The 24,692-nt window shown below is 41.1% G+C and overlaps 1 protein-coding gene across 3 annotated transcripts in view; it reads right to left on the bottom strand.

Annotated features, from left to right (window-relative positions):
- Positions 1–24,692, bottom strand: part of EIF4H (eukaryotic translation initiation factor 4H) — a 602,524-nt gene that overhangs the window by 35,605 nt on the left and 542,227 nt on the right. For 2 of the 3 annotated variants that reach the window (XM_044054199.1, XM_044054200.1), the window contains one exon: positions 2,040–2,237. In XM_044054199.1, the coding sequence (XP_043910134.1) occupies positions 2,040–2,237 (198 nt within the window). Of the gene's footprint in view, positions 1–2,039; positions 2,238–3,002; positions 3,078–24,692 lie in introns of all 3 variants that reach the window. The other variant, XM_044054198.1, reaches the window with a different exon arrangement.

The raw sequence follows: 24,692 nt of genomic DNA, 5'->3' as shown, positions 1-24,692 counted from the left end.
TTAGGAACCTGGGATGCAACTCCCAGACTTGTTCTGAGTTGATTCTAAACGACAAAAAATACAGTGAACCCACAGACATCGCCAATATCCTGGCAGACAGGTTCAGTGCAAACTTCTCCACCCCCAAAAGAGCAAGTATCTATCCCGGCAGAGGGCTGCCTCCCAAACATCTCTGATGCTCAGGTGAAGGCTGCCCACTACAAAGCAAAAAACACTGCTTCCATGGGACCAGATGGCGTCCCAGGTTGCGTCCTACATGAACTCCAAGAGGAACTAATCCCTCAAATAAAACAGCTATACAATCTCAGCCTCACTACAGGATATGTGCCCACAGAATGGCGTACAGCAACAGTGGTCCCACTCCACAAAGGTGGAGCCTCTACGGACCCTGGAAACTATCGCCCCATAAGCCTGACTAGCTTAGTCTGCAAGGCTATGGAGAGGATCATCATGGAGCTCATAAACAAAGACATTGGGGACCTACAGACACTAGATCCTACCCAGTTCGGCTTTGTCAAGGGCAGATCCTGCCTTTTGAACATGGTTGACTTCTTTGAAACAGTCACCAAAGCCATAGATGAAGGGAAGGTAGTCCACACAGCCTATCTGGACCTTGCAAAGGCATTTGACACAATACCCCTCTCGGGCATCATAGATAAGCTATCCAGCTTAAATATAAACCCCTATGTCACAAGATGGGTCGCAAACTGGCTCAAAGACAGAACCCACAGAGTGAGAGTTGCTGGAGCCATGTCAGACTCGAAACCGGTCACAAGTGGCGTCCCACAGGGTTCTGTCCTGGGACCACTCTTGTTCGGTATATACTTTTCCGAGGTACAGGCAAACGTGGGAGGACTATGGCTCACCAAGTTTGCAGACGACTGCAAACTGGACGCCATAATCGACTCTCCAGCTGACACAAACATCCTTCAAAAAGGTCTCACAGAGACAGATAACTGGTGCCAGCGCCATGGTTTAAAGCTAAATGCCAAAAAATGTATAGTCATACCCTTTGGCAAAAAAAATGTGCCCACAAATTACCACATGGGCGGAAACCCATTAAGTACAGAGAAAGTTATTAGGGACCTGGGGACCCAAGTTGATAGCAATCTCTCCTTTGAAAATCACATTGCCAAAGTGGTTAGAAAGACCTTCTACATAGCCCACCTCATCACGAAGGGTTTCACATCTAGATCAAGAGAGGAAATCGTGCCCCTTTATTCATCCATCAGGCCCATCATAGAATACAACGCCCCTTTTGGGATGCAGCTTACCCGACACCTGCAGCAATTAGAGAGACCCCAAAAGTATCTCACCAAGAGGATCAAGGGTCTCAAACAGATGCCATACGCTACTCGGTTAAAAAAACTCCAGCTCTACTCAGTTGCATACCGCCTACTTCGAGGCGATCTATGCCTGACATACAAAGCTATGTCAAATCCAGAATTAATGGACATGCTCCACCTCAGTAAATCTAAATCCCTTAAAGCCACATGCTCAAGGGACTTGAACCTCAGCACAGAAATAAATAGAACTTGCTGGAGGGACAGGTTCATAACCCAGAGGCTCCCTTCGCTCTGGAATAGAATTCCAGTTCATGTGAGGCAGAGCACCTCACTGAATCTCTTCAAGAAGAATCTCGATAGGTGGATGGGGGAATCGTAGGTTTGTCCCAGGGATTACTCCCGTGTCACTATTAGACAGAGGCACAGTAAACTAAACCTTAAAAAGGGCACAGTATACTCAAATCAAGGGGTGGCGTAAGCCATACAGAATCGGGCTAGGCTTATAATTGCCCCAGGGCAGATAGCCTAGTATGAACCTATGAACCAGTGCAACACTACATTCCACTCCCCACCAAGGTTGCAGCTGCACTCGCAACTTAATCCCTCATCTCTTGGCCAGTCCTCTTATGCCAAATCTATTTTTTTATATACATAAGTCACTATTCAAACTCTGGCACTCTATTCCTAAATCAATGGGCTGCTAATTAGAATAGTGACAACTGGTGACTAACTTAAGCAGAGGAGGTACTGTACCTTCTGATGGTTCTCTGAAGTCGCTTGAAGGCCCACGAGGTGGAGGTCCATCTCTAAAACGTCCCATTCCAGCTCCACCACCACCACCACCACCACCTCCTCCTCCGCCTCCTCGTCTGTCTCCTAGCCTGTCCCCACCAGGGCGGCCACCTCCAGCTCGACTCCTACCTCCTAAAAAGCCATCGTCATCTCGGAAACCTGTAAGGAAAGAAAACACACAAAATCCAAGTATGTTTAGGAATAGATGCCAAATTTAGAATACAATACACATACACGAGCAGACAGAAAAAAAGCAGAGAAATTAGAAAACGACATCACAATATGGTTGTTAAACATATTCCCAAATTTTATTCTAAAAACTCCAGAAGTTATTAGAAATACCAACAAAGCCAAGAAAGGAATCCACGACAACTGAATGAAAAGAAGACTATGTTGCACAGCTGGAATTTTGCTACAGCAAAGGACATCTACAGCAGGACAAAAATCTTTTTAGAAGTGTTTTATCCCAAGTCTAGAAATCAGTGAGAACTAAAAGCAACAATTCACCTCTCCAACAACTATTAGAACTGTAGCACTTGTACACATTTTAAAGAATAATGCAACAAAAAACGATATTTCCATCAGTCAAATGTCTGCAATCAAGCAAAAATGTAAAAACACATTTATCAATTAGACTTCAGTAGCAGGTCTGGAACCAGCATTCCCCCTCCATACAGTGTTAACAAATATTCTTAATTTACTTCAGAATGTATTTTACTAGCATTACCCGAAAAAGCAGGAATAAAAGCAGCAGTTATAGCTGTTCCAATAAGATGAGAGATCAGCTATTATCACAGCTCAAGAAAGAGGAGGTTTGATGGAAAGCATAGGAAAGATTTTTGTGTACAAATATTTTTCCCCTACAGATGCTGGCCAGGGGAGGCAGAAAACCCTGCAGCACATGTGGGAATTTAAGAACGTTACCTCCTGGGCCATCAAAGTCATCTTCCCTTCCTCCTCCTCCTCCTCCTCCTCCTCCTCTAGGGCCTCGAGAACCACCTGGAAAAATACATTACATCTTCTGCATCAGAATTATACATAAGCTCGTGCAACTAAGGCAGCAGTTTAATAGCCAAGGCTGAATATTTAAAAAAATAAAAAACTATAAAATAAACACTTACTGTTTTCAAACCACAAATAGATGAAATAGCCTTTCATGCACTTACAGTGTAAAGGCAAAATGCAAGTGCTGCCAAACAAAACAATATACTAAATCTGTCGTGAACAAATATAAATTCAGTACTAAAAAACAGGACATAACCATTATTAAAACTGAACTGTTTTTAAATCAGTGCATTTGTTCAAATTTCAGCTGCACTTAAACATTATACAGTTGCTACTGTACAATACTTCTCTCTCTCTCTCTATGTATATGTGTATATATACATATATATATATATATATGTATATATATATATATATACACACACATAAACATATGTATATATATATATATATATATATATATATATATACACACACACATACATACATATACATATATATATATATATATACACACATACATATACATATATATATATACATATATATATATATATATATATATATATATACATACATACACACACACACACACATACATATACACACACACACACACACAGATATGAATCTGTACCAAAAATGACAAATTAAGCCAATATGCTGCATGCAAACTACGGAATTTTAATATTAATAAAAGACAAGTGTTTCTGCTTGCCCTTACATCTCAACTATAAACAAATTCCAAAACTGAACAGTGGGGGAAAAGGGCAAATTTCTTCATCACTATCACCCAATCTTGGCAACATCAATTTTATCTCAGCACCATTCACTACCAATATGAAAGGAATGAATCCTCTTCTCCTTCATTTAAGATGCAGTCTTTCAGTGTTAAACACTAGACTGCATTCCAACAAACAGCATGTAGATGCACACACACATTCGATGTATACAAACCAATAATTTGGTTTAAAGTTCAAAATACTGAATGTCTGCAATGCCGGAAGAAGCAATAGTTACACAAATGCAGAATGCTGGCATTGCTTTAGGATAGGTAGTGGTACAACAGGGTATGTGAATTTGCATTTCCTCACTGTTGTGCTATTTCTGACTTAGTATATACAACTACCATGGGGTGGGGGGTGCAGGGGACTTGCCCCTTGCAAAGTTCACATCTTTTTTAAAAAGATACTTTGCACTCTGATCGGATGACATTGATCATTTACAGTTTGACATTTTTTTTTTAACTTCTGAAGCACACAGATACGCATATATGTATATGTAGGTATGTATACGTGTGTGTGTGTGTGTGTGTATATATATATATATACACACACACACACATATATATATATAATATATATATATATATATATATATATATATATATATATATATATATATACACACACACACACATATACATATATATATATAAAACACACACACACACACACCAGTTCAATTAAGACAGTCATCCTAGGTTGTTGACCCACCTGGTTAATAAATAAAAATCCACCACAGCTGTACATTAACGTTCCACGGATATGGAAACTCCACCTCATGCTTTGGCATACCAATGAGAAACACTACTATACTTGGCAAACTGAAACTTCACTGCTCTTATGCTTACAAACTTTTCTTTTCCAAAATGTTCTACTGGACAACTAACTATAAAAGCAAGTAAAACAACAGAAAAAAACATTTTAGTATCAGAACTACTAAACACATTATAATATGAATCAGAAAAACAGCAACTACTTATACTATTTACAAGTGAAATATCCCATTGTATGTCGCTAAATATACATCTATAAATCTGTCTTTTCACTTTGGGGATTCTACCTTAAAAAGTTAGGATCAAGTTTTTATTTTTTTTAAACTAATAAAGAAAAAGCTTGTAAAGAGTACAGGAACTATGAGCAAGCATAGATGAGTAAATATTAAGATAAAATATTTAATATGTTTTGTCCAAGCTTTGATCAATTTGTGAAATTCGGTCTTGTGTTTAGATTACTTTAAAAGCCCAATAATATTTAGGAGTCAAGTGAATAAACTCAGGTCAGTTAAGAAATGCAAGTTAAATCAAATTTTAATTATACAAAACTTAACTAGTACAAAAACAATGAAGGACCTTAATTCCAATGCTTTAATGTAATGGGAGTGGTATGTACAGGATAGCAACTTGCCACAACATGGAGGATAGATCATGAAAACATTTAGGAATCCTTTATTGTAAGAGTGTCCATACCAATTCAAAAATATATGACATGTCTATACTAGATAATCCACATGCTGCACAGTTGCCAGAAAACAGATGCTAATATGAAGCTTTGTTGGTTGGGGTAAGGTACGCATTACTGATAAGCATAAATTAGATGTAATATAATGATATTTAGTATTACAGCTTTTAATCTCATTATTAAGAAGCCAATCATATTTGGACAAAACTGGCACAATTAATAGACTTTAATGAATTTTATTTTAACATATATTTTACACAAAGACAAGACAGATTTAGGAGATGTAAGAGCAAACAGATTCTATGGATCTTTAATTTAGGTGTTCTTTCAGATCAAAATAGTTTTTTAGTGCCTTAATAGGTAAATAACTTCTAGGTACGCCTATGCAAAAGCATAATTGTGATAAAGACTTCCTTTCTAGAAGTCCCCACCAGTACAATTCTTGAGTGTGTGTGTGTGTGTGTGTGTGTGGGTTGGGGGTGCAATCACAGAATTATTTATGACAGTGTTACTAAGGTTGTTACAAACAGGTTGAAAAAGGCAGTTACGGCTTCCATATCTATGTATTTCATTAGGTTTTGAAAGTGTTCAATTTGATATTTAACTACCCAAGTTTTACGTACATATAACTATATGAAATCAAGTTATTTCTGTTGAATTCCATTACTGAATGTATTACTCAGTGGTATGTAACACTTAAGCTTACTATCCTTTGTACTGTTTGTTTCACTTTCTAAAAAGAATAGTGCTAATTTTCTAAATATTTCTGTAGGCATTTTTATTTTACATTATGCATTTTACAAGCACTATGCTGCTTATATCAGTAACCAAATTAGTAAATGTATGCTTTCCATATTACACACAAAACTTAGCTTGTCAAGTTAATTTTACAAAAATTAACTATAACTAGAAAGCCTCCTTTTAGAGGCAAATCAGACTGACAAACAGTTTAAAGTGGAGCAGTGTAATACAATAATGTACTGCTGCAACCTGGAGTTGGCAGGCCAAAGTAAACTTATCTTGTATTCCACACTAGTACACACAGGTAAGAACACTGACAATATGCCTCTTACAAACTGCAAAACTGTCCATATTCAAGTCATTTGAACTGGTCTCTCCCTAATTTACTACCGATATCAAATCAATCTTCTTTTAACATGAAATGCAAAAAATCAAAAGTATAATGTCATGTTGCTCAAGACTGCATGCACACACACTAAAGACTGTGATGTTAAACTTCAATCTTTTTTGAAGATGGTTAAACAGTCCCATGCAAATGAAAGTCTATCATTTACTTTTCAAATACAATATGCACCACTTCAAAGTACAAAAAAAAAAGGAGGGAGGGTAACACACAGCGGGCAGGGTCATACCTAGAGATCACTCTCACAAACAGATGTCAATGAAAGGAGGGCACAATGTTCAGATTTGCAAACAAAATCTATGACTTTATCCACCCCTTAGATTCAAGCCTTTTTTAGGAAATGTCAATATGACATGACTACCAACATAGCAAAAAAAAAAAAAAAAAAAAAAAAAAAAAAAACACAAACTCAGAGCAATCTTAAGGTATTACTGTTTAACACTAGGAGCCTAAAAGTACAGTTTTGTACCTACCATAAATGTAGATGTCCGATAGGTATGCATCTGCAGTCCTAACATATGGGGTTGTCCTGCCTCAGGCAGCCCTTCGGTCGGCCGGATTCCAAAGTCTGGGTCTGGCCTCGGCTGATGTCGCACTTCACCCGACGTCACCGCTGCTGGGGTATAAAGGCATCAGCCGACACCATTTTCCTCAGTGTTTCTTGCCCCAGATGAAATAATTCCAAACAGTAGAGAGCAAACGATATACAAATATATATATATATATATATATATATATATATATATATATATATATATATATATATATAGATATATATATAGAGAGAGAGAGATATACAAACAAATACACCATAATAGATTCCCCCAGCTAGCTAAAAGAGGGGTAGATACCCTAGGAATACCCCAGTGGGGAAGAGGGTGGGTAATCCTGACTGCAGATGCATACCTATCGGACATCTACATTTATGGTAGGTACAAAACTGTACTATGTCCTTCAAGGATGCATCTGCAGTCCTAACATATGGGTAGAATACCATAGCCAAACTGGGGGAGGAGGCACTAAGATAAAGATGGTGTAGTTAAGATCCCTTGCAAAACAGCAGTTGCAAAACCTGCTCGGGATCTAGAGTATAAGGGAAGATTATAATGCTTGGCAAATGTATGCACGGAGCTCCAAGTAGCAGCTTCTAAAATGTCTTTGGTAGCCACTCCTCGTAGGAAAGCGGTAGTGGTGGCTGTAGCTCTTGTGGAATGAGGTCTGATATTTTCAGGAGTTGTCTTTCCATGAAAAGAGTAACAAAATCGAATGCAATTTCCTATCCATTTTGAGATTGTCTGTTTTGAAATTGCTTTTCCTTGCATTCCTGTTGCATATGCTACCAGAAGCTGGTCAGTTCTTCTGTTGGTCTTCGTTCTGTCCAGATAGTAGCGTAATTGTCTGTGCACATCCAAGGTATGTAACAGTCTTTCCCCCCTGTTCTGTGGGTTGGGGAAGAATTTAGGTAAATGAATCGCTTGGGTTCAATGATACTCTGGAGACCACTTTTGGCATAAAGGTAGGGTTAGTTCTCAGAGAGATTCTATCCTGATGGAAGATAAGGAAGGGTTGTACTGCCATTAATGCCTGTAACTCAGATACCCTTCTTGCTGAAGTGATTGCTAGCAGGAAAGCAGTTTTCCAAGACAAGAACTGTAATTCTGCTGTTGCTGCTGGTTCAAAAGGGGGAAGTGTTAACTTTTCCAGCACAAAGTTGAGATCCCATGTAGGTAAAGGTGGTTTCCTTGGAGGTTTTACATTTTTGATTCCTCTCAAGAATTGCCTGAGTAGAGAATGAGAGAAGACAGGAGGATCCATGTTGTATTCTGCTGAAATTGCTGATGCATGAATCTTAATGGAGGAGTAGGACAGGCCATTGTGGAACAGTTCTGCTAAGTATTCCAGAATGTGTGCTATGTTTGCCAATGAGACATTTTCTCCCTTTGCTGTACTCCAAATGAGGTATCTTTTCCACTTGGCTGAATAAGTTTTCCTTGTGGAGGGTCTGCGTGCCTCCAGGATAATGTCCTTAACCCTCTGAGATAAATCTGGGTTATTTTGTTTTATGCAATATTCCAAGCAGCTAGCTGCAGTGTTTTCAAGTTTGGATGTAGGATCTTGTAGTTGTTCTGTGTTAGAAGTAATGGAGATAGAGGTAGAGGCCATGCGTGTGTCCGAGACATGCTTCTCAGTAGCGGGTACCAATGTTGCCTCGGACAGTCTGGAGCTATCAGGATTACCCTTGGCTGATCCTCTCTGATCTTCAGTAGGACTTTGTACATCAAAGGAAGAGGTGGGAATGCATATGCTGTCAGGTTTTTCCAGCTGAAGGAAAGGGAATCCACCCTCCAAGCAAGTGGGTGGTATGCTCTTGTGCAGAATTTCTTCAATTGGTGGTTGTGTGGGGAGGCGAACAGGTCTATCTCTGGTAGTCCCCATTTCTTTGTTATGGCTTTGAAGATATCTGGATGCAGCATCCATGGTAGTTCTGCTTAAGGTGTCTGCTAGTGAATTTTCTTTTCCTGGTACAAATCTGGCCTGAAGTTGGATGTTGAGATTCAGGGCTACATTCCACAGGTCCATTGCCATCTGGCATAGAGGATATGAGTGTGTACCTCCCTGTTTGTTGATGTACCACATGACTGTGGTATTGTCCGTCATCAGCAGATGACCTTGTTGAAGGAGTGGTCTGAATGCCTGGATCGCATGTTTCACTGCCAGCATCTCCTTTAGATTTATGTGTAGATTCAGCTGGTCTTGGGTCCATAGGCCTTGTATACACTTGTCCACCATGTGTGCCCCCCAGCCTAGGTCTGAGGCGTCCGTGGTGATGGTCTGGCTTGGATGAGGTTTGTGGAAAGGCAATCCTCTGTTCAACTGACAGGCCTGAGCCCACCACAGGAATTCTTGCTTCAGGCATGGAATTATTGGAATCTGGGCTTCCAGACTGTTCTTGTGTTGAGACCATACATTCCTTAGGTACCATTGTAACTTTCTCATATGCAGCCTGGCATGCGGAATCAATATTATGCAGGATGCCATGTAACCCAGGGCTTGCAGGACTTTCCTTGCAGTAAGCTGAGTTTGTGTTGTTAATGTCATGAAGTAGACTGGTAGTTGCTTTTGTTTTTCTTCTGTGAGAAAAGCCATCTGAGTTGATGTATCCAGTTCTGCACCCAAGAATGTTATCCTCTGGGATGGTACTAGTCTTGACTTTTGCATGTTGACTGTGTATCCCAAGGCTTGCAACAGTTGTATGACATTTTCCAAATCTTTTGTTAATTTTGCCTTGTTGTCCGCTTGTATTAGGCAGTCGTCCAGGTATGGGTAAATTTGAATTCCCTGAAGCCTGCAATGAGCAATTACTGATGCCAGGCATTTCGTGAATACTCTGGGCGCAGTAGATAAGCCAAAGGGCAATGCTGAGAATTGATAATGCTCTGATCCTGCAAGAAATCTGAGGTGTCTTCTGCAATCTGGTCGTATAGGGACGTGCAGGTATGCCTCCTTGAGATCTAGAGTCACCAGCCAAGACTCCTTGCCCAGCATGGGAAGAAGTTGCTGGAGGGTCAGCATTTTGAATTTTGGAACAATGAGGTATGTGTTCAGTGCGGACAAGTCGAGAATAGGTCTCCATTGATTTTCTTTTCTTGGTACAAGGAAAAGCCTGGAGTAAAATCCTTGGCCTTGTTCCATAGGTGGTACCTTTTCTATAGCTCTCATCCTTAGTAAGTTGTTGATTTGTCTTAGAGCGTCTGTTTTTTGGCTTGGTGGTAGGTTTGGCATTCCTCTCTTTTTGGTAGAGTGTGGAAGTGAAACCTGTAGCCCTTGTCTATTGTTTGTAAGGTCCATTTGTCTCCTGTAATGTAATGCCAGTTGTCGGAAAATAAGGCTAGCTTTCCGCCCAAGGGTGCTTCCAGTTGTTCCCTGGTAGGCGGAAGCAGAGCCAAGTCATTGTGTCTGCTCTGTGGAAGTGGTTGTAGTTGAATCTGTGGCAGTACTTCTCTGGTTGGTAGGTTGTCACTGACGTCCCCTGTAGGCACCCCTAGATTGACCTCTGCCTCTTGGGCGTCTATTTCTGCGCCTCTGTGCTCTGGAGTTGTCTGGAAAGGACCAATTCTTCGAAGGCCAATTTCTGCTAAACCTCGGAGGTTGGACCTGTAAGAAATCCTTGACTGTTTGGACAGATTTTGCTTTTTCTTCCACCTTCTTTAGAACCTCCTGTGCAGGGGAGCCAAACAAACTTTGTTTCTCCATGGGAGCATCTAGGAGTTTTGACTTAACATGGTCTGGCAAGGATTGTTCTTTTAACCAGGCATGCCTTCGAATCACTGTTCCAGTCATAGCTGATCTAAAGGAAGCCTCCAGTGCATCATAGCCACATTTTAAGAAATGATTACTGACCTGCTGAGAGTTATGTACCAAATCCTGAAGGGACTTGCGGTCTATAGGTTCAGGAGAGGACAGTTTTTTATTTAGCTGGTCTAACAAAAATTCCTGATACTGAATCATGTGAAACTGACAGTCTAAGGCCCTGGCCGAAAGAGTAGCAGAAGTATAAACCTTTTTACCCCATCTCTCTAATGCTCTAGATTCCCTTTCAGAGGGAAGAGGGTTTTTGGCAGAGGCAGCTGCCACACCTTTAGGGCCCTGTGAAATGGTTTCAGGGTCTGCCACAGGAGACTTATACAAATGGTAGTGTGTGTCCGGGACCCTGTAATATCTGTCAGGCTTGGCAGGGGCCGGAGGAAGAGAATCAGGGGCAGTACAGGCATCATTATATGCATCATCAACAACTGTTAGTACTGGAGGAATTGCTAAAGGCCTATGCTGTGGTAAGTGTAAAAAAGTCCTTAGCCTTTTCCTTGAATCTGAAAAATCCTGGCCCTGCCATTGGAAGTGTTCCCTCATAGCATGTAAGGTTTCCCCAAAAGAAAATTCTTCAGGAGGAGACGCAGAAGGAATGGAGTCTTCTGCATCTGAATCCTCATAAGGAGAATATGGGCCTTCCTGATGGTCTGAAATGTCTGAGTCATCCGAGGAATAGTCTGTAGAGACAGGTTCCGGGGGTTCAGTCCTGGGCCTCTTATCTGGAGGAGGCTGAGAGGCCCTGTCTGGGTGAGGTTGGGATCCCCTGATCAAAGAAATGAGATCCTCAGCCAGGCTGAGTATTTGGGAACTAGAGGTAGGCCTATGTGAGGGAGTTTCACCAGGTAAGGCCTTAGAAGATTTAGCTGCTTTGGCCCTGGAAAAAGCCTTGATAGACATAGAAGCAGGGGGTCTAGCAGCCCCACGTGCAGGGGTAGATATGTCTAAAGGAATAGTGTCTGACAAATCCTGGGTGCCTGCTTCTGTAGCAGTAAATTTGGTAGCAGATTCAGCCAAGCTCTGTGAGGACTCGGCTATCGGAGGCATGCTTTCGGTCAAAGGAAGAACCGAGGACTCTGTTTTCAGCCGAAACCGAGACACTCGCGGTTGGCCTAACTGTGGTTTCAGCCGAAACCGCGGACCGTGAGTGTCGGTCCTTTTCCTTGCGCTTTTTAGCCAATTGTGTAGTCGGAGTCTCCGACAGCATTTTGTATGCAAAAGCGGGACCAAAAAACTCCTCTGCAAACTCCGACTGACGTCTAAGCATCCGTCGGTTGAAGGAAGCACAGGCTAGACAAGCTGATACGTTGTGGTCTGGGCCTAAGCAAGGAAGGCAGTAAGAGTGGAAATCCTTATGAGGTATTTGTTTCCCACAAGTTAAACAATTATTTACTTTGACATCGGCTGAGGCAAGAAAGAGTCCCCAACGGGGTACTTAGCTTTTTAGAAGTCTTCGGTAGTAGGAATCTCTGGATCTGACCGACCGGCACTTGCGAACAGCTTCTGCTTCGGGCACTACGCGGCAAGAAAGACTGAGGAAAATGGCGTCGGCTGATGCCTTTATACCCCAGCAGCGGTGACGTCGGGTGAAGTGCGACATCAGCTGAGGCCAGACCCAGACTTTGGAATCCGGCCGACCGAAGGGCTGCCTGAGGCAGGACAACCCATATGTTAGGACTGCAGATGCATCCTTGAAGGACATCAAGAAACTCCACACCCTAGTTATCTGTGCTGTTACCCAGACTAGGTTTACAGCTGCAGAAAGCACTCTAGCACATTTCCACATATTTAGACCAACTGCAGCACACACAGGAGCTAAATGTGGGGGGTAGAGGTGTCTCGATCTAAATTAGTAACAAATACAACTCCAGACTGGTTAAACAGGAAGATACCCTAGAGTTCACACACATCCAAGTGTCCATGGCCAAAGTTCTCTACCATGTCCTGGATAGCTAAAGGTCATGCTGTATAACCCACAAAGCTTACAAACTCAACCTAGAAATGCTCACCACCCACACTTGGGTGTTCTCCGGGTTGGGTTGTCCTAATGGTTGGATCATTTGGAGGTGGTTCTGAAAAGCTTTTTAGTTATTTTTACGAATACAACCTTTTTCTGGTTATTGGTGCTCACCATCCAACTGAACATCCTATTCATAGGAGACTAACTATACCTCTACAGACTGGAAAACATACACTTCCAACTTACAGGCATGTTTCCTCGACTTTATCAACACAAACAGCCTGGATCACTCCAAATGGAGGATCAAACATACTGGACCTACTACTCCCCCTCCCATCTCTCTCAAAATAAAAATAAACCTGGAAAACCCAACTAAACCTGTAACAGGAACTATTCTAAAGCAAACTACATCCTATTAAGCGACAGTGTCAAAATTCACAGATCCCCCAAACCCCAAGAACACAGCTACATTCACAGAACTTACAGAAGCCCTGTACAAACAAGTAAATGGCTGCATTGACGTTGTGAACCTACCAGAAGTAAGCCCAGATCTAACATCAAAAAACAGTTCCCACTGGTGGAATCTTATCTTAACATAATATACAACAAAAGAAAAAGGCCATATCCAAAATCAAAAAGAGCAACTCTCTGAGACAGAGTTCTCTGATTCAACTAAACAAAAAGCTAAGAGGTCTAAAAGTCCAATAAGACCAATTATGAGGTCAGGACAGCCCTTCAGGTAATCACAAGGCCTTCTTCAGCTAAGTCAAGAACCTTAAAGGCAACACTCTGCAGCATGCAGAACTAGTGGTAAATGGCACAATCTTCACTGACTAGGGTGACACAGTGAATCTACGGGCTAACACATTTAACTCTAACTACCCCCCACTCCTCCCCACCACCACCTGTGAAATCCCTTCTAGCATCTCTTTTCCCCCAAACTATCAACAGGAAGCAGGTTCTGGTGGCACTCGCTAAGGCCAAAGTCAATGCTTCAATGGCCCTGAAATCACTGGTTGCCTCCTAAATATCCTAAAACACGACCTAACTTGAGGCACTCAACTACAGCCTCAAAAGAATTTACGTGCCAGATGAATGAAGGACTGCAACTGTCAAACCTCTTCATAAGAGTAGACCATCAACCAACCCATCAGTCTGACAGTCTAACATATCACCGAATGAATTATCATTGAAATGATCAAGGAAAATGGCAACCTACAGACACGGGACCCATCCCAGTTTGGCTTTAAGGGAAGATCTTGCCTACTCACCCTGGTAGACTTCAAGAGGGTCACAAAGGTTATGGATGAGGGAAAATTGTGCATACCACCTACCTTGACCTGGATAAGGCACTTAGTACAACAACCCACTTTGGTATCGTTGGCAAACTCTCATAACTAGACATAAATCCCTACATAACTCGCTGGACTGCTGGCTGGTTTACAGATAGAATCCAAGAAATCAGGAGCTGTGAGACCACCTCCACCAGGAGACTGGTCTTCCAGCAGAGTATCCTAGGGTTCCTATTTGCCATCTACTTCTCGGAGGTCAAGTAGAATATCAAAGGCCTATAGCCCACCAAGCTATCAGATATTCACCCATGACTGCAACATCTCATACAGGGATCTAACACAAAAAAAAGCTTAGTGCTAAAGCCATGGATTAGATCTCAACACACAGAAATGCATTACAATGCCCTTTGGGAAATCGTCTGCCCAGACTAATTACTCCAGCGAAAAAACGACCTTAAGATTTGACCTGAACAGTTAGGGATCTGGGAGCATATGTAGACAATCTGGCCTTCGATCAACACGTAGCCAAGATGGTAAGGAAATTATTCTAGGTCTCCTAACTCATAACCAAGTTTATGGCATCCAGGTCCAAGAAAATTATAGTACTACTCTACCCAGCAATTATCAGATGCATCGTTGACTACAATGCCTCCTTTGGCATGTACCTAACCATGCACTTGCAACAGCTGAGACACCCTCAAAAGTTCCTCACCATGAGAATCCAGGGTATGAACATCCTGTCCTACACAGATCATCTTAAGGCCCCATCTCTGTACTCTGCCTCCTACAAGTTATCCAGCTCTGACAGATCTCTTGCACATCTACAAAACAAACAGCATCAGAAACACTAGAGCCAATGACCTGAACTTTGCCTGAAACATACATCAGTTTCTCCAGCATGGTCCATTTATCTCAGGATCCCACGCTATGGAATAAGCTCCCTATCTATGTGAAGCAGAGTTCATCCCTAATACTATTAAAAAAAAAACCTTGGTCATTGGATGGGTAATTACAAATTCACCTCCAGTCTAGCTTCCATAACTCTGCTGGACAGAGGATGACAGTAAGGAAATTAATCCCTAACGAACATACCCCCACACAAGCCTAAGCTACCTCTTTACTAACATACCCCACCATGTAGGTATTCAAGTAACTCTGGGACAAAACTGGGTTGGGTTGCATGGCTACACTTGTAAAGACCCTGGTGGTTTTAACCTAGTATAAATCTATGAAAACAATCTCTCTCTGCAGAAGCACTGCATAATAAAATGATAACTACCTAAAGCTATGTTATTCACACAGTAATTAGTGAGTTGAGGGCTCTTCCCAGTCAGCCAGTAGTTAAAAGTGTAATTTGCAATTTCAAATGTCACAATCCAGCAGTATGTCTTCACATTGATGGGGTCACAAAACTTAGAAATATTCCAGCTATGACAACTGAGGATCTGCATTTACAAACACTTTTCAAACTACCACCAGTTCAATAGCTAATATTCTGTATGCACTTCGTGATGGCTAACACTTGTTAAATATTTTTTTCAGCTACTCTTTTACATAACTCTGCCTCAGAGAAGGCAAGTGTGATTTGGAAAAGAACAAGGTACACTTTTTAAACAAAATTAAACTACAGTTAGCCATTAACTTCAAAACAAGTAACAACAATCCAATATGAAAGCAAGTGGTATTTCAAGGCACCTGTAAAACCTTATGAACTATTAACATATGGGCCATTTATCAAGGCAGACTAGAGGAGTCAGATCATGATGACAGAATGGAAACCATGACACAACAATGGATATGACAGAAGTTGTTAGAGAAAAAAAAGGCAGACTGCTTAGTTCTGACAGAAGTAATCAAGCACAATCAATCATCCATAATTAAAAAGTATGCAGAGTAAATCAACTGTAATTGTGACAGTAGTTAATCAAAGCAGGATTGCAAAATCCACTCTATCTTTCCACCTGAAGAAATCCTTCCTTTAATTAAGAGTACCCCCAAAATAGAAAACATGCAGAGGAGAGACAAGTAAATGAGGAAAGTATTTGATCAGCACAAGAGTCTGATAAGAATCAGCATCACTGGTGTGTGTCTGTCTGTGCATGTGTGTCTGTGTGTTCCCCTCTATTTTTCTGGCTTGGTACCCCCCCCCCCCCAACATTAATGGCTGATCTGAGATGTGTTACAAGTTATTAAAGGCAATACATTAATACATGGTCTAAACCAGTCTTGCAAGGGGTCCCAGGGGGATGGCAAACCCAGCACATATTGTAGCAAGAAGGCAAGCCAGGGAAGTCCTGCCAAACAAAATCGGAGTGTACAACATCCTCAGTTATTTAAATATACAAATAAGGAAATGAGGTCTAAGAGGCATCTGGACTGACTGATGTCTTCACAAGTTCTGCTTGAGAAGACGTGATTTATCCAAGAAAAGTAATATCCAGAGAGGCATCACTAGAAACCTCAGCCCAGGCAGAATTCTGGAATGAGGGCTGTGAAACTACCTCACCAGAGTAGATACCTTCAAGTCTAGGACGGCCTTTGTATTCCGTTGATATGTCAACCCTGCCCCACCCCCAATGTCTCTTCACATATTCTACTTTGGGTGAGACATATAAACAATGCTGCAGATTCTATGGCAGCCCAAAGGGCACAGACATTTTTTTTTTATTTAAATAGCACTCTTTTAGTGACTGGTGTCTGACAAAGAGTTCTCCACTAGGATACTTGTATTCACTCTGAAAGCCAGACTGATGGCATTAGGTATATGTATGAACTACAGATTCTTCCTTTTACAGACTGCAGTAAGAAAGTACATACAGTTGTGTAAGAAGTTACCAAAACAGCACATTGTCCTACTGATCACTTTTGCAGTATTCCAATATTATTGGGTTTTCTTGCCAAGGTAACCTGATATCCGGCCAGGGTACCAAAGCTAGAAAACCGTCCATATAGCCATATGTCCGAAGTATGACCCAAGTCTGTAGGTGCAAGGGTACATAAGCCGATGTATGAGCAAAATATTCTCAGACTATTGCTAAGCCAGGGGAGCTGGAGACAACAGAGGAAAATATCTAGCAAAAGATTAAGGTCAGCTAAGAGAAGGGAAGCATGGAAGTGGTTCTTCCTCAGTCCCCAGGCATTCATAAGATAAACATTAGATTAGAAAAAGGGACAAGGTGGAGAGAAGTAATACTGCAACATTGATAAGCAAGACATCTACTGTTATGGTTAGTTCTTATACATCTGTACTATGGCATTCTTTAGATCACTACTGAGGTATTCCAATACTACTGGGGGCGATTCCCAAACCTTAACATTTACAAAGTGAGGATGGACTAGGAACAATGGAGCTGTCAGTTGGTCCAGATCGCACAAATCTAGTATAAGAAGTCTAGAACTACAGAAAACATCTACCCTGTGGTGTTCTGTGAAAGAGTGCACAGATGAACAGGTGGCTGCCTCTTAAATAGCCCAAGAATAATTTCCTTTGTAAAAGGTTCCAGAGGAAGAAAATGCTCTAGTGGAATGTCCCTTAAACAGAAGGTATAAGGATTTGCCATGATGAGAATAACAAAACGAAACTGATTTTGAAATTCAGTTGGCAACCGTTTCCTTGCAGACAGATTACCGAACCTAGTTTCCAGAAAACCAAACATCTGGTCTTGTCTTCCCAATGTATTTTGTCTTGTCCAAACAAATGAGTTACCCGCGCACATCCAGGGAGTTCAGAAGTCCTTCTCCCTTGTTTTGAGGGTTTGGAATAAACTAGGCAGATTAATAACATGAGAGAGAGAACTCATTGACCACTTTAGCCATAAAAGAAGGTTTGACCCCAAGAGATGCCATATTTTTATGAAAAACATTGAAGGAAAGTGAGGCCATTAAGGTTTGGAGCTCTGAAACTCTTGTGGCAGAAGTAAGGGTTACAAGTACAACATTTTAAAAATGCCAATCGTCTGAAAGGTGGCTAGGTAAGCTTTTTCAAAACAAAGTTAATGTTCCAAGGAGGGTAGGGGAATAGCCCTCCTAGGTGGGTTCAAAAGAAGCATGTCCATGAGAAGCTGCTTCACTCAGTTCAAGAGCGCAAGAGGTATCAATGAGCATACATATGCAGAAAGGTGTGCCTTGACAGACCACCTCTTAAGAGAACAAACACATAAGAGTATAGTTGGAATCCCAGTTTGAACAGGACTCTTTTTTACGACACTTAATTGGAAATAGTTTCCATTTGGATATACAAAAATCTTAAGGTTCTAGCCTCCTGGAGAACCAGGAGCACATCCTCAGAAAATTGTTGCCTGAAAGGAATTAAAATTCTATCAACAATCTCAAGTTGAGGGCTAGCAAGCTAGCATGCATCAGAAAATCCCTTTCCTGTGTGAGAAAGTCCACTCTGTAGGGTAACTGGGCAGATCATGATGGGGAAACAAATACTGCCTATGCCTAAAGCAAGTTGCCAGCAAGATTTGTCAGTCTGCCCCTATGGACCTTTAACAGAACCTTCTGGATTAGGGGTAGTAAAGGGAAGACAAACTTCCCCTCCTATGAGGAAGACGTGGCATCATTTATTCAAGCCTGGAGGCAAGGGATTCTGGAACAAAACAGCCTGAGCATTTGTTGTGAATGGAGCAAACAGATCTGAGGAATACTCAATCTGTGGACTATGTCTGTGAAGACCTCCCTGGTCAGCATCCATTCATGAGGGTCTTCCACAGAACTGCTTAGAGAATCAGCCAGAACACTGTACTAGGACAACTGCTTGTGGGAGACCGATTCACTTTTCAGCTCGTTTCCACACCAGAAGTGCCAGTCTGCAGAGTTGGTAAGACACTGCCTACCCCCCTTTTTAATTTATATACCATGACTGTTGTGTGTAAATTCAACAACCTGGCTGCCACGAGTGGGAAAACACCTCTACAGCCTAAATTAGTGCCCTCATTTCTTTTACACTGATGTGTTCCTTTCTTGTTTGGGTGTTCACTGACCCTGAACTGTTTCAGAACCTGTCCATGAGTGGGAACAACTGGTTTGAGTGGTAGTTCGGGATTCATCTCATGTGTGAGACATCTACCAGTTTAATCCTCTCTTCAGAAAAGGAAGTAATGGAAGCAGTGTCTAACTGAAAGCAATGAGACCAGAGACTCTGGTACCACTGGATCTTTCTTATGTGAAGTTTGGCATAGGGAAACATAGGGACAGAAGCTCTTCTGAACCACAGATTCCTTAGAATTTCTCTTGCAGAACAAGATTGACTAAAAGTACATGTAGAGGATTTTTACCTTCTCTTGTGGGAGAAAGGTTAGCATATGAACAGTCGTCCAGCCTGCAACCGATAAACACTAGATCCTGTACTGGGGGGGGAGGGTCAAGGCCAACTTTTTTCGATTGATCACGAAGCCCAGCTTTGATATCCTCAGGGAGGGACAGGGAATGAAGGCATGCAAATCTTCTGATTACAGCTCTAGCAGCAGCTGCCCTGGAAGAAGCTTTCACTGCACCACAGCTACACTTGATGGTATGTGTGGCCAGTTGAGTAGCCTGACCCACCATAACAATATCTTTGTTTATAAAAATAAAACAAATACACTCCCAGTCAGTGAACATTCTGTTTACCTTCGTCAATAGTATTAATATTGTAGAAGCAGCACACAGGTTACGGAACGAAACAAGGCTGTATACTGAAAGTTATATACTATGCACCAGTATTGATTTAGTGAGATACTGGCTCTTTAAAAGTTTTAATAGTGGTGTCTTAAGTTTTGCGGCTTTTTTAAGTGGTGACGTCTATATAATGGTACACTTTAGGTTAGTTTTTAAAGGTCTGATGAAGCCCACAAGGGTGAATGGAATGCGCTTGCTGATTTTTGGAATAAAAGATTGCTGCTGACAACCGAGTCAACGTGATATCTTTTCTACATTGAGATACTAGATATAAACAGCCTTGTTTCGTTCTGTAACCTGTGTGCTGCTTCTACTATATTAATATCTGTTTAGTTTCAGTAACCTTAAGGTTTGTCAAAGTCTTATTTAACTCGCACAGAAAAGAAAACAGATGCCTTATCATTTGGGTTTAATAATTCAATGCCCTTAAGGCCAGAGTGGCAGAAGCGTAAACCTTCTTTCCATTTCTGACCATGGCCCTACTGACTCATTCTAAAGGTAAAACATTATGCTGTTTAGGAGTTGGGCTAATCTGAATACAAGACAAGTACAGAGGAGGAGGTGAAGACTACACAGCCCTTTTCCACCTGGGTTCTTGCTGATTCATCACATTACAAGGACTTAAATCGGCTTCCTAGGACAGGGTCTGCTGTGTTCCAGCCTTTGACACCAGAGGCTTCCCAGCGACAGCTACCCAAGCTTGGGCTCCAGTGAGGGATTAGTGCGCTCAAATTTGACTGGCCAGTATCTGCAGGAGTGATGGCTGCGTTTTTACTGACCAGTTTCTGCAGGGACGGAACCTTACAGGCCTTAAATAGCGGAAGGCTTGCAACGTTCTATGCACTTTTGTTCTTTGTTGATATTATACTGCTGTTCACTTTGATTTGCCAACTGTAGTGGTATTAAATACTGCACAATTGTGCCTTGATGCTTTGGTACTAGGAATACATAATCTTAGTATGCACTGATTTTTATAAATCATTTGGTGAGCATGAAGCATCCTTGTTTTCCTATTTAATCTATCCAACACGTTTTGGGTCCAGTCAATCACTCCAATACTATAAGTGAGGACAGGAAGAGCAAATTGGTTTATAGCCTGGATTTTTTTTCCTAGATGTCAATGCTGTTTTCAGGTTTAATTTAAGTATTCTAAAGTATCCCTTACTAAGTTTTATTCAAATTTGCTCATATTTTACTATTGATCCTTCATCAATTTCCAAATATTTATACACTCCTTCTTGCTAAAGTTCTTTTATATCACATTTTTCTCCCAAAATGATGTTTTCCTGGTGTTGCAGTTTTCTGCTTTAAAGGTTGCTTTTGGCACATTTATCAAGACCAAATGACATTCTTATATAATCTGAAAAAGAATTAACTTGCAGTTATGCTTTCGGTTCCTCATCTGAACAGCTATACAGTTTTAAATCATTGACAAACAGAAGATGAGAAGTCTTTACACTTTGTTTTCTATGAGACAAATTACAGCCACGGCCTAAGCTGTTACGTAAACAGCTTAATGGGTTAAGGGCAAGACAGAATAGCAGAGGTGACAGAGTTCCCCTGGAATATCCCCCTTTGAATTTTAACCCTGGGATAATAATTTGTCCTTTATCATGGCTTAATTGCAAAGTGGTCTGCCACTGTTTCATGGTCACTGTAAGGTAGTTGATCAGTGTAGGGGTGTAACATTTTTAACCACTCTTTTATCCATGAATGTGGGAAACTATCAAATGCTTTTTTGTAGTCAGTCCAAGCCATGCTTACATTCTTCCCCTTTTTACAGTTCTCCACTATGACTTTATTTAATAACAAACGATCCTTTGTTCCATATGATTCTTTTATTACCCTTTTGTTCTACTGCCATAATTGAGTTTTCTTCTAAGTGACTACAAACTCTGTTGGCATTAATTCCTGTGTACAGTTTATATATTGTCGGAAGGCAAGTTACTGGTCTATAATATTTAGGGTAGCTTGCAGGTTCACTCTTAAGTAGGAGCATTGTTTTTCCTGTTGTTTGCCAGGTTGGTGTCTGTTCAGGGTGCGCATACAAATAGTTTTTACTCATGGCTAAATCTTCGTGCAAGGATGTTAATTCTTTTAACCAAAAGTTAGGTACTACATCTGGGACTGGGGTTTTCCAATTAGAAGTTTTTCTTAACTTTGTTTCAATCTCGCCGGCTGTTGCTTCATCCCATTTCATAGCATGTACCTTTAAACGTATTATTCTTTTACTTCTATCTATTTAGCATCTTTATGTTCTACAGGATCTTCATAGATACTTCTCCAAAAATGTATCTATTTCTTCTTTTTTGACGAAATTTCAATTCCTTTTACCATGTTTTCCAATTCTCTACAAAACTTTTTTGGGTCATCAATAAATCATTTATTTTGTACTTTTCCTTTATATTTATCTGTGTACTTTTAAGATTTTCTGCCTGTGCTGAGATTTTTAGTTTATTTGCAATAGTGCATGATAGAGCCTGGTCTGTTCTAATACTGCTCACTTCTTTTATCATGTCTTTCTTAATATTTTTGTTGATCTATTCTCTCTTCTATACTCTTCTAAATAGTGACACTTCTCGTCTTAACTGTGTTAAAGTTTTTCTCTATTCGATACTTCCATGATGGTATTTGGTTTCTCCCCTTCCTTTCCCTCTCTACCCTGTGTTCTTGCGGTAGGACTTTTATCAGTTATTAATTTAGTTACACAGTAATATATCCTGTTTACTTCTGTTATATTGCATGGAGTTCTATGGACAGTCCTAATTACTGTGTTCATTTTTATCAAACCTCTGACTTTTGGGGTTTTATTGACCTTCTGCAGTCTATTTCTTTCATTGATCTTAATATGTCTATGTCTATCAAATTAAGCAACTCTTCTCAACTCATTTTTCTTCTAAAGTGAGGGCACATTTTTTGCTTTCCATTTCCTGGGAGCATTCTATAGAAAGTTCAATAGCATCTTCCTGTTACACATTCTCTTCAATTTCATCCAGTGCCATCCGTTGCTCTGTCGTATGGGAATTCACTGGCCTGTCACTCCTCAACAATGACTGCATCATGGTCTCCAAAGTTTCTTGTTACTTCCCTTGCTGTCTAGCTTCAAGTGAGTGTTTATACTGGTTTCCTGTGGAAGGCTCCAAAATATCTTCATAAAGCACCTGACCAACTGCCTCCTGTTTCACTGGCTGCCCCTTAATTTGGATATCCAATGCTCTACCCTGTTGTGGTGCTTTCTGAATTAGATTTTCTACACTGAATCCTTCACTTCGCAGGTACCTCACATCCTCAGTTTCTATTTCTTTAACTTCTCCATTTCTAATCTCCTTTTCCTCTTTGTCTTATCTTTTGCATTGTAAAAAGTTTTCCATGTCCGAATTTCTTTGCCTGCATTTCTCTTCAAATATCTTTGGTGGTGTTCTTTTTGTATTGGTTAGTTTTGCTTTCACCTTTGCATAAATACTACACCACATTAAATCTTTTTCTCACCCATGTCCGTATTTCTTCTTCTGATGTCTCCTGATCTTCCTGCTTCTTCTTACTTTGGGGACTCACTGCATCATGCTGTGATGTAATCTGTGTTAGACCTTCTACACCAAATCCTTCACTTTGCAGGCACTCCATAACTTCAACTTCTATTTTAACTTCTACTTTACTAACCTTCTTTTCTACATTCCCTCTGATATTTTTTATTGTGAAATTGCCGAGATCCAGATGCCTTTGTCTGTATTTCTCTTAGGTTCATAGGTTCATACTAGGCTATCTGCCCAAGGGCATTTATAAGCCTAGCCCATAGTTATGTGGCTTTCGCCACCCCTTTAGTTTGAAATAAAAGCTATGCCTATTATTTTGCTATGCCTCTGTCAAGCAGTGACACTGAAGTAATCCCTGGGGTATATCTGCGATCTCCCATCCATTGGTCAAGATTCCTCTTGAACAAGGCCAGCGAGGTGCTCTGCCTCACATGTACCGGGATTTTGTTCCACAGCATAGGGAGTCTCTGGGTGATGAATCTGTCCCTCCAGCACGTTCTATTTATAACCGTGTCAAAGTTTAAGTCTCCCGCCCTTGTGGTTCTGAGGGATCTAGATTTTTTGAGGTGAAGCATATTCATCAAATCTGGGTTTGACATGGCCTTATATGTCAGGCACAGGTCACCTCTGAGCAAGCGGTATGAGACTGAATAGAGCTGGAGTTCTTTCAGTCGGGCAGCATAAGACATATTTTTGAGACCCTTTATCCTTTTGGTGAGGAACTTTTGGGGCCTTTCAAGCTGCAGCAGGTGTCGGGTCAGATACATTCGAGCGGGCATTGTACTCAATCATAGGTCTAATGAGTGATGAGTACAGGGGGACGATGACCTCCCTTGATCTAGATGTGAATCCCTTCATGATCAGGTGGGCAATATAGAAGGTTTTCCTAATTACTTTAGCAACATGAGTGCCAAACGAAAGGCTACTGTCAACCTGGGTCCCCAGATCCCTGATGACTACTTCTGTGCTCAGTGGATTGCCACCTATATGGTAGCTAGGGGTAACCTTGTTTTTCCCGAAGGGTATGACTATGCATTTCTTGGCGTTTAACTTTAGGCCATGGCTCTGGCACCAGTTATCCATTTCTGTGAGGCCCTTCTGAAGGATATCTGTGTCAAATGTGTTTTCGACTATGGCGCCCAGTTTGCAGTCATCTGCAAACTTTGTCAGCCATAACCTTCCTGTGTTTGCTTGTACTTCAGAAAAGTAGATGCCGAACAAGAGTGGACCCAGGACTGAGCCCTGTGGGACACCACTTGTGACAGGCTTTGAGTCTGACATGGCAACAGCAACTCTGACCCTGTGGGTTCTGTCACTTAGCCAGTTTGCAACCCATCTTGTGATGTATGGGTTTACATTCAAGCTGATGAGTTTTTCGATGATACCTGAGTGGGGTATTGTGTCGAAGGCC

Source organism: Protopterus annectens, chromosome 13.part0 (assembly GCF_019279795.1).
Source record: "Protopterus annectens isolate FY-2018-M chromosome 13.part0, PAN1.0, whole genome shotgun sequence".
Taxonomy (NCBI): Eukaryota; Metazoa; Chordata; order Ceratodontiformes; family Protopteridae; genus Protopterus; species Protopterus annectens.
This window is presented reverse-complemented; position numbering and strand designations above follow the sequence as displayed.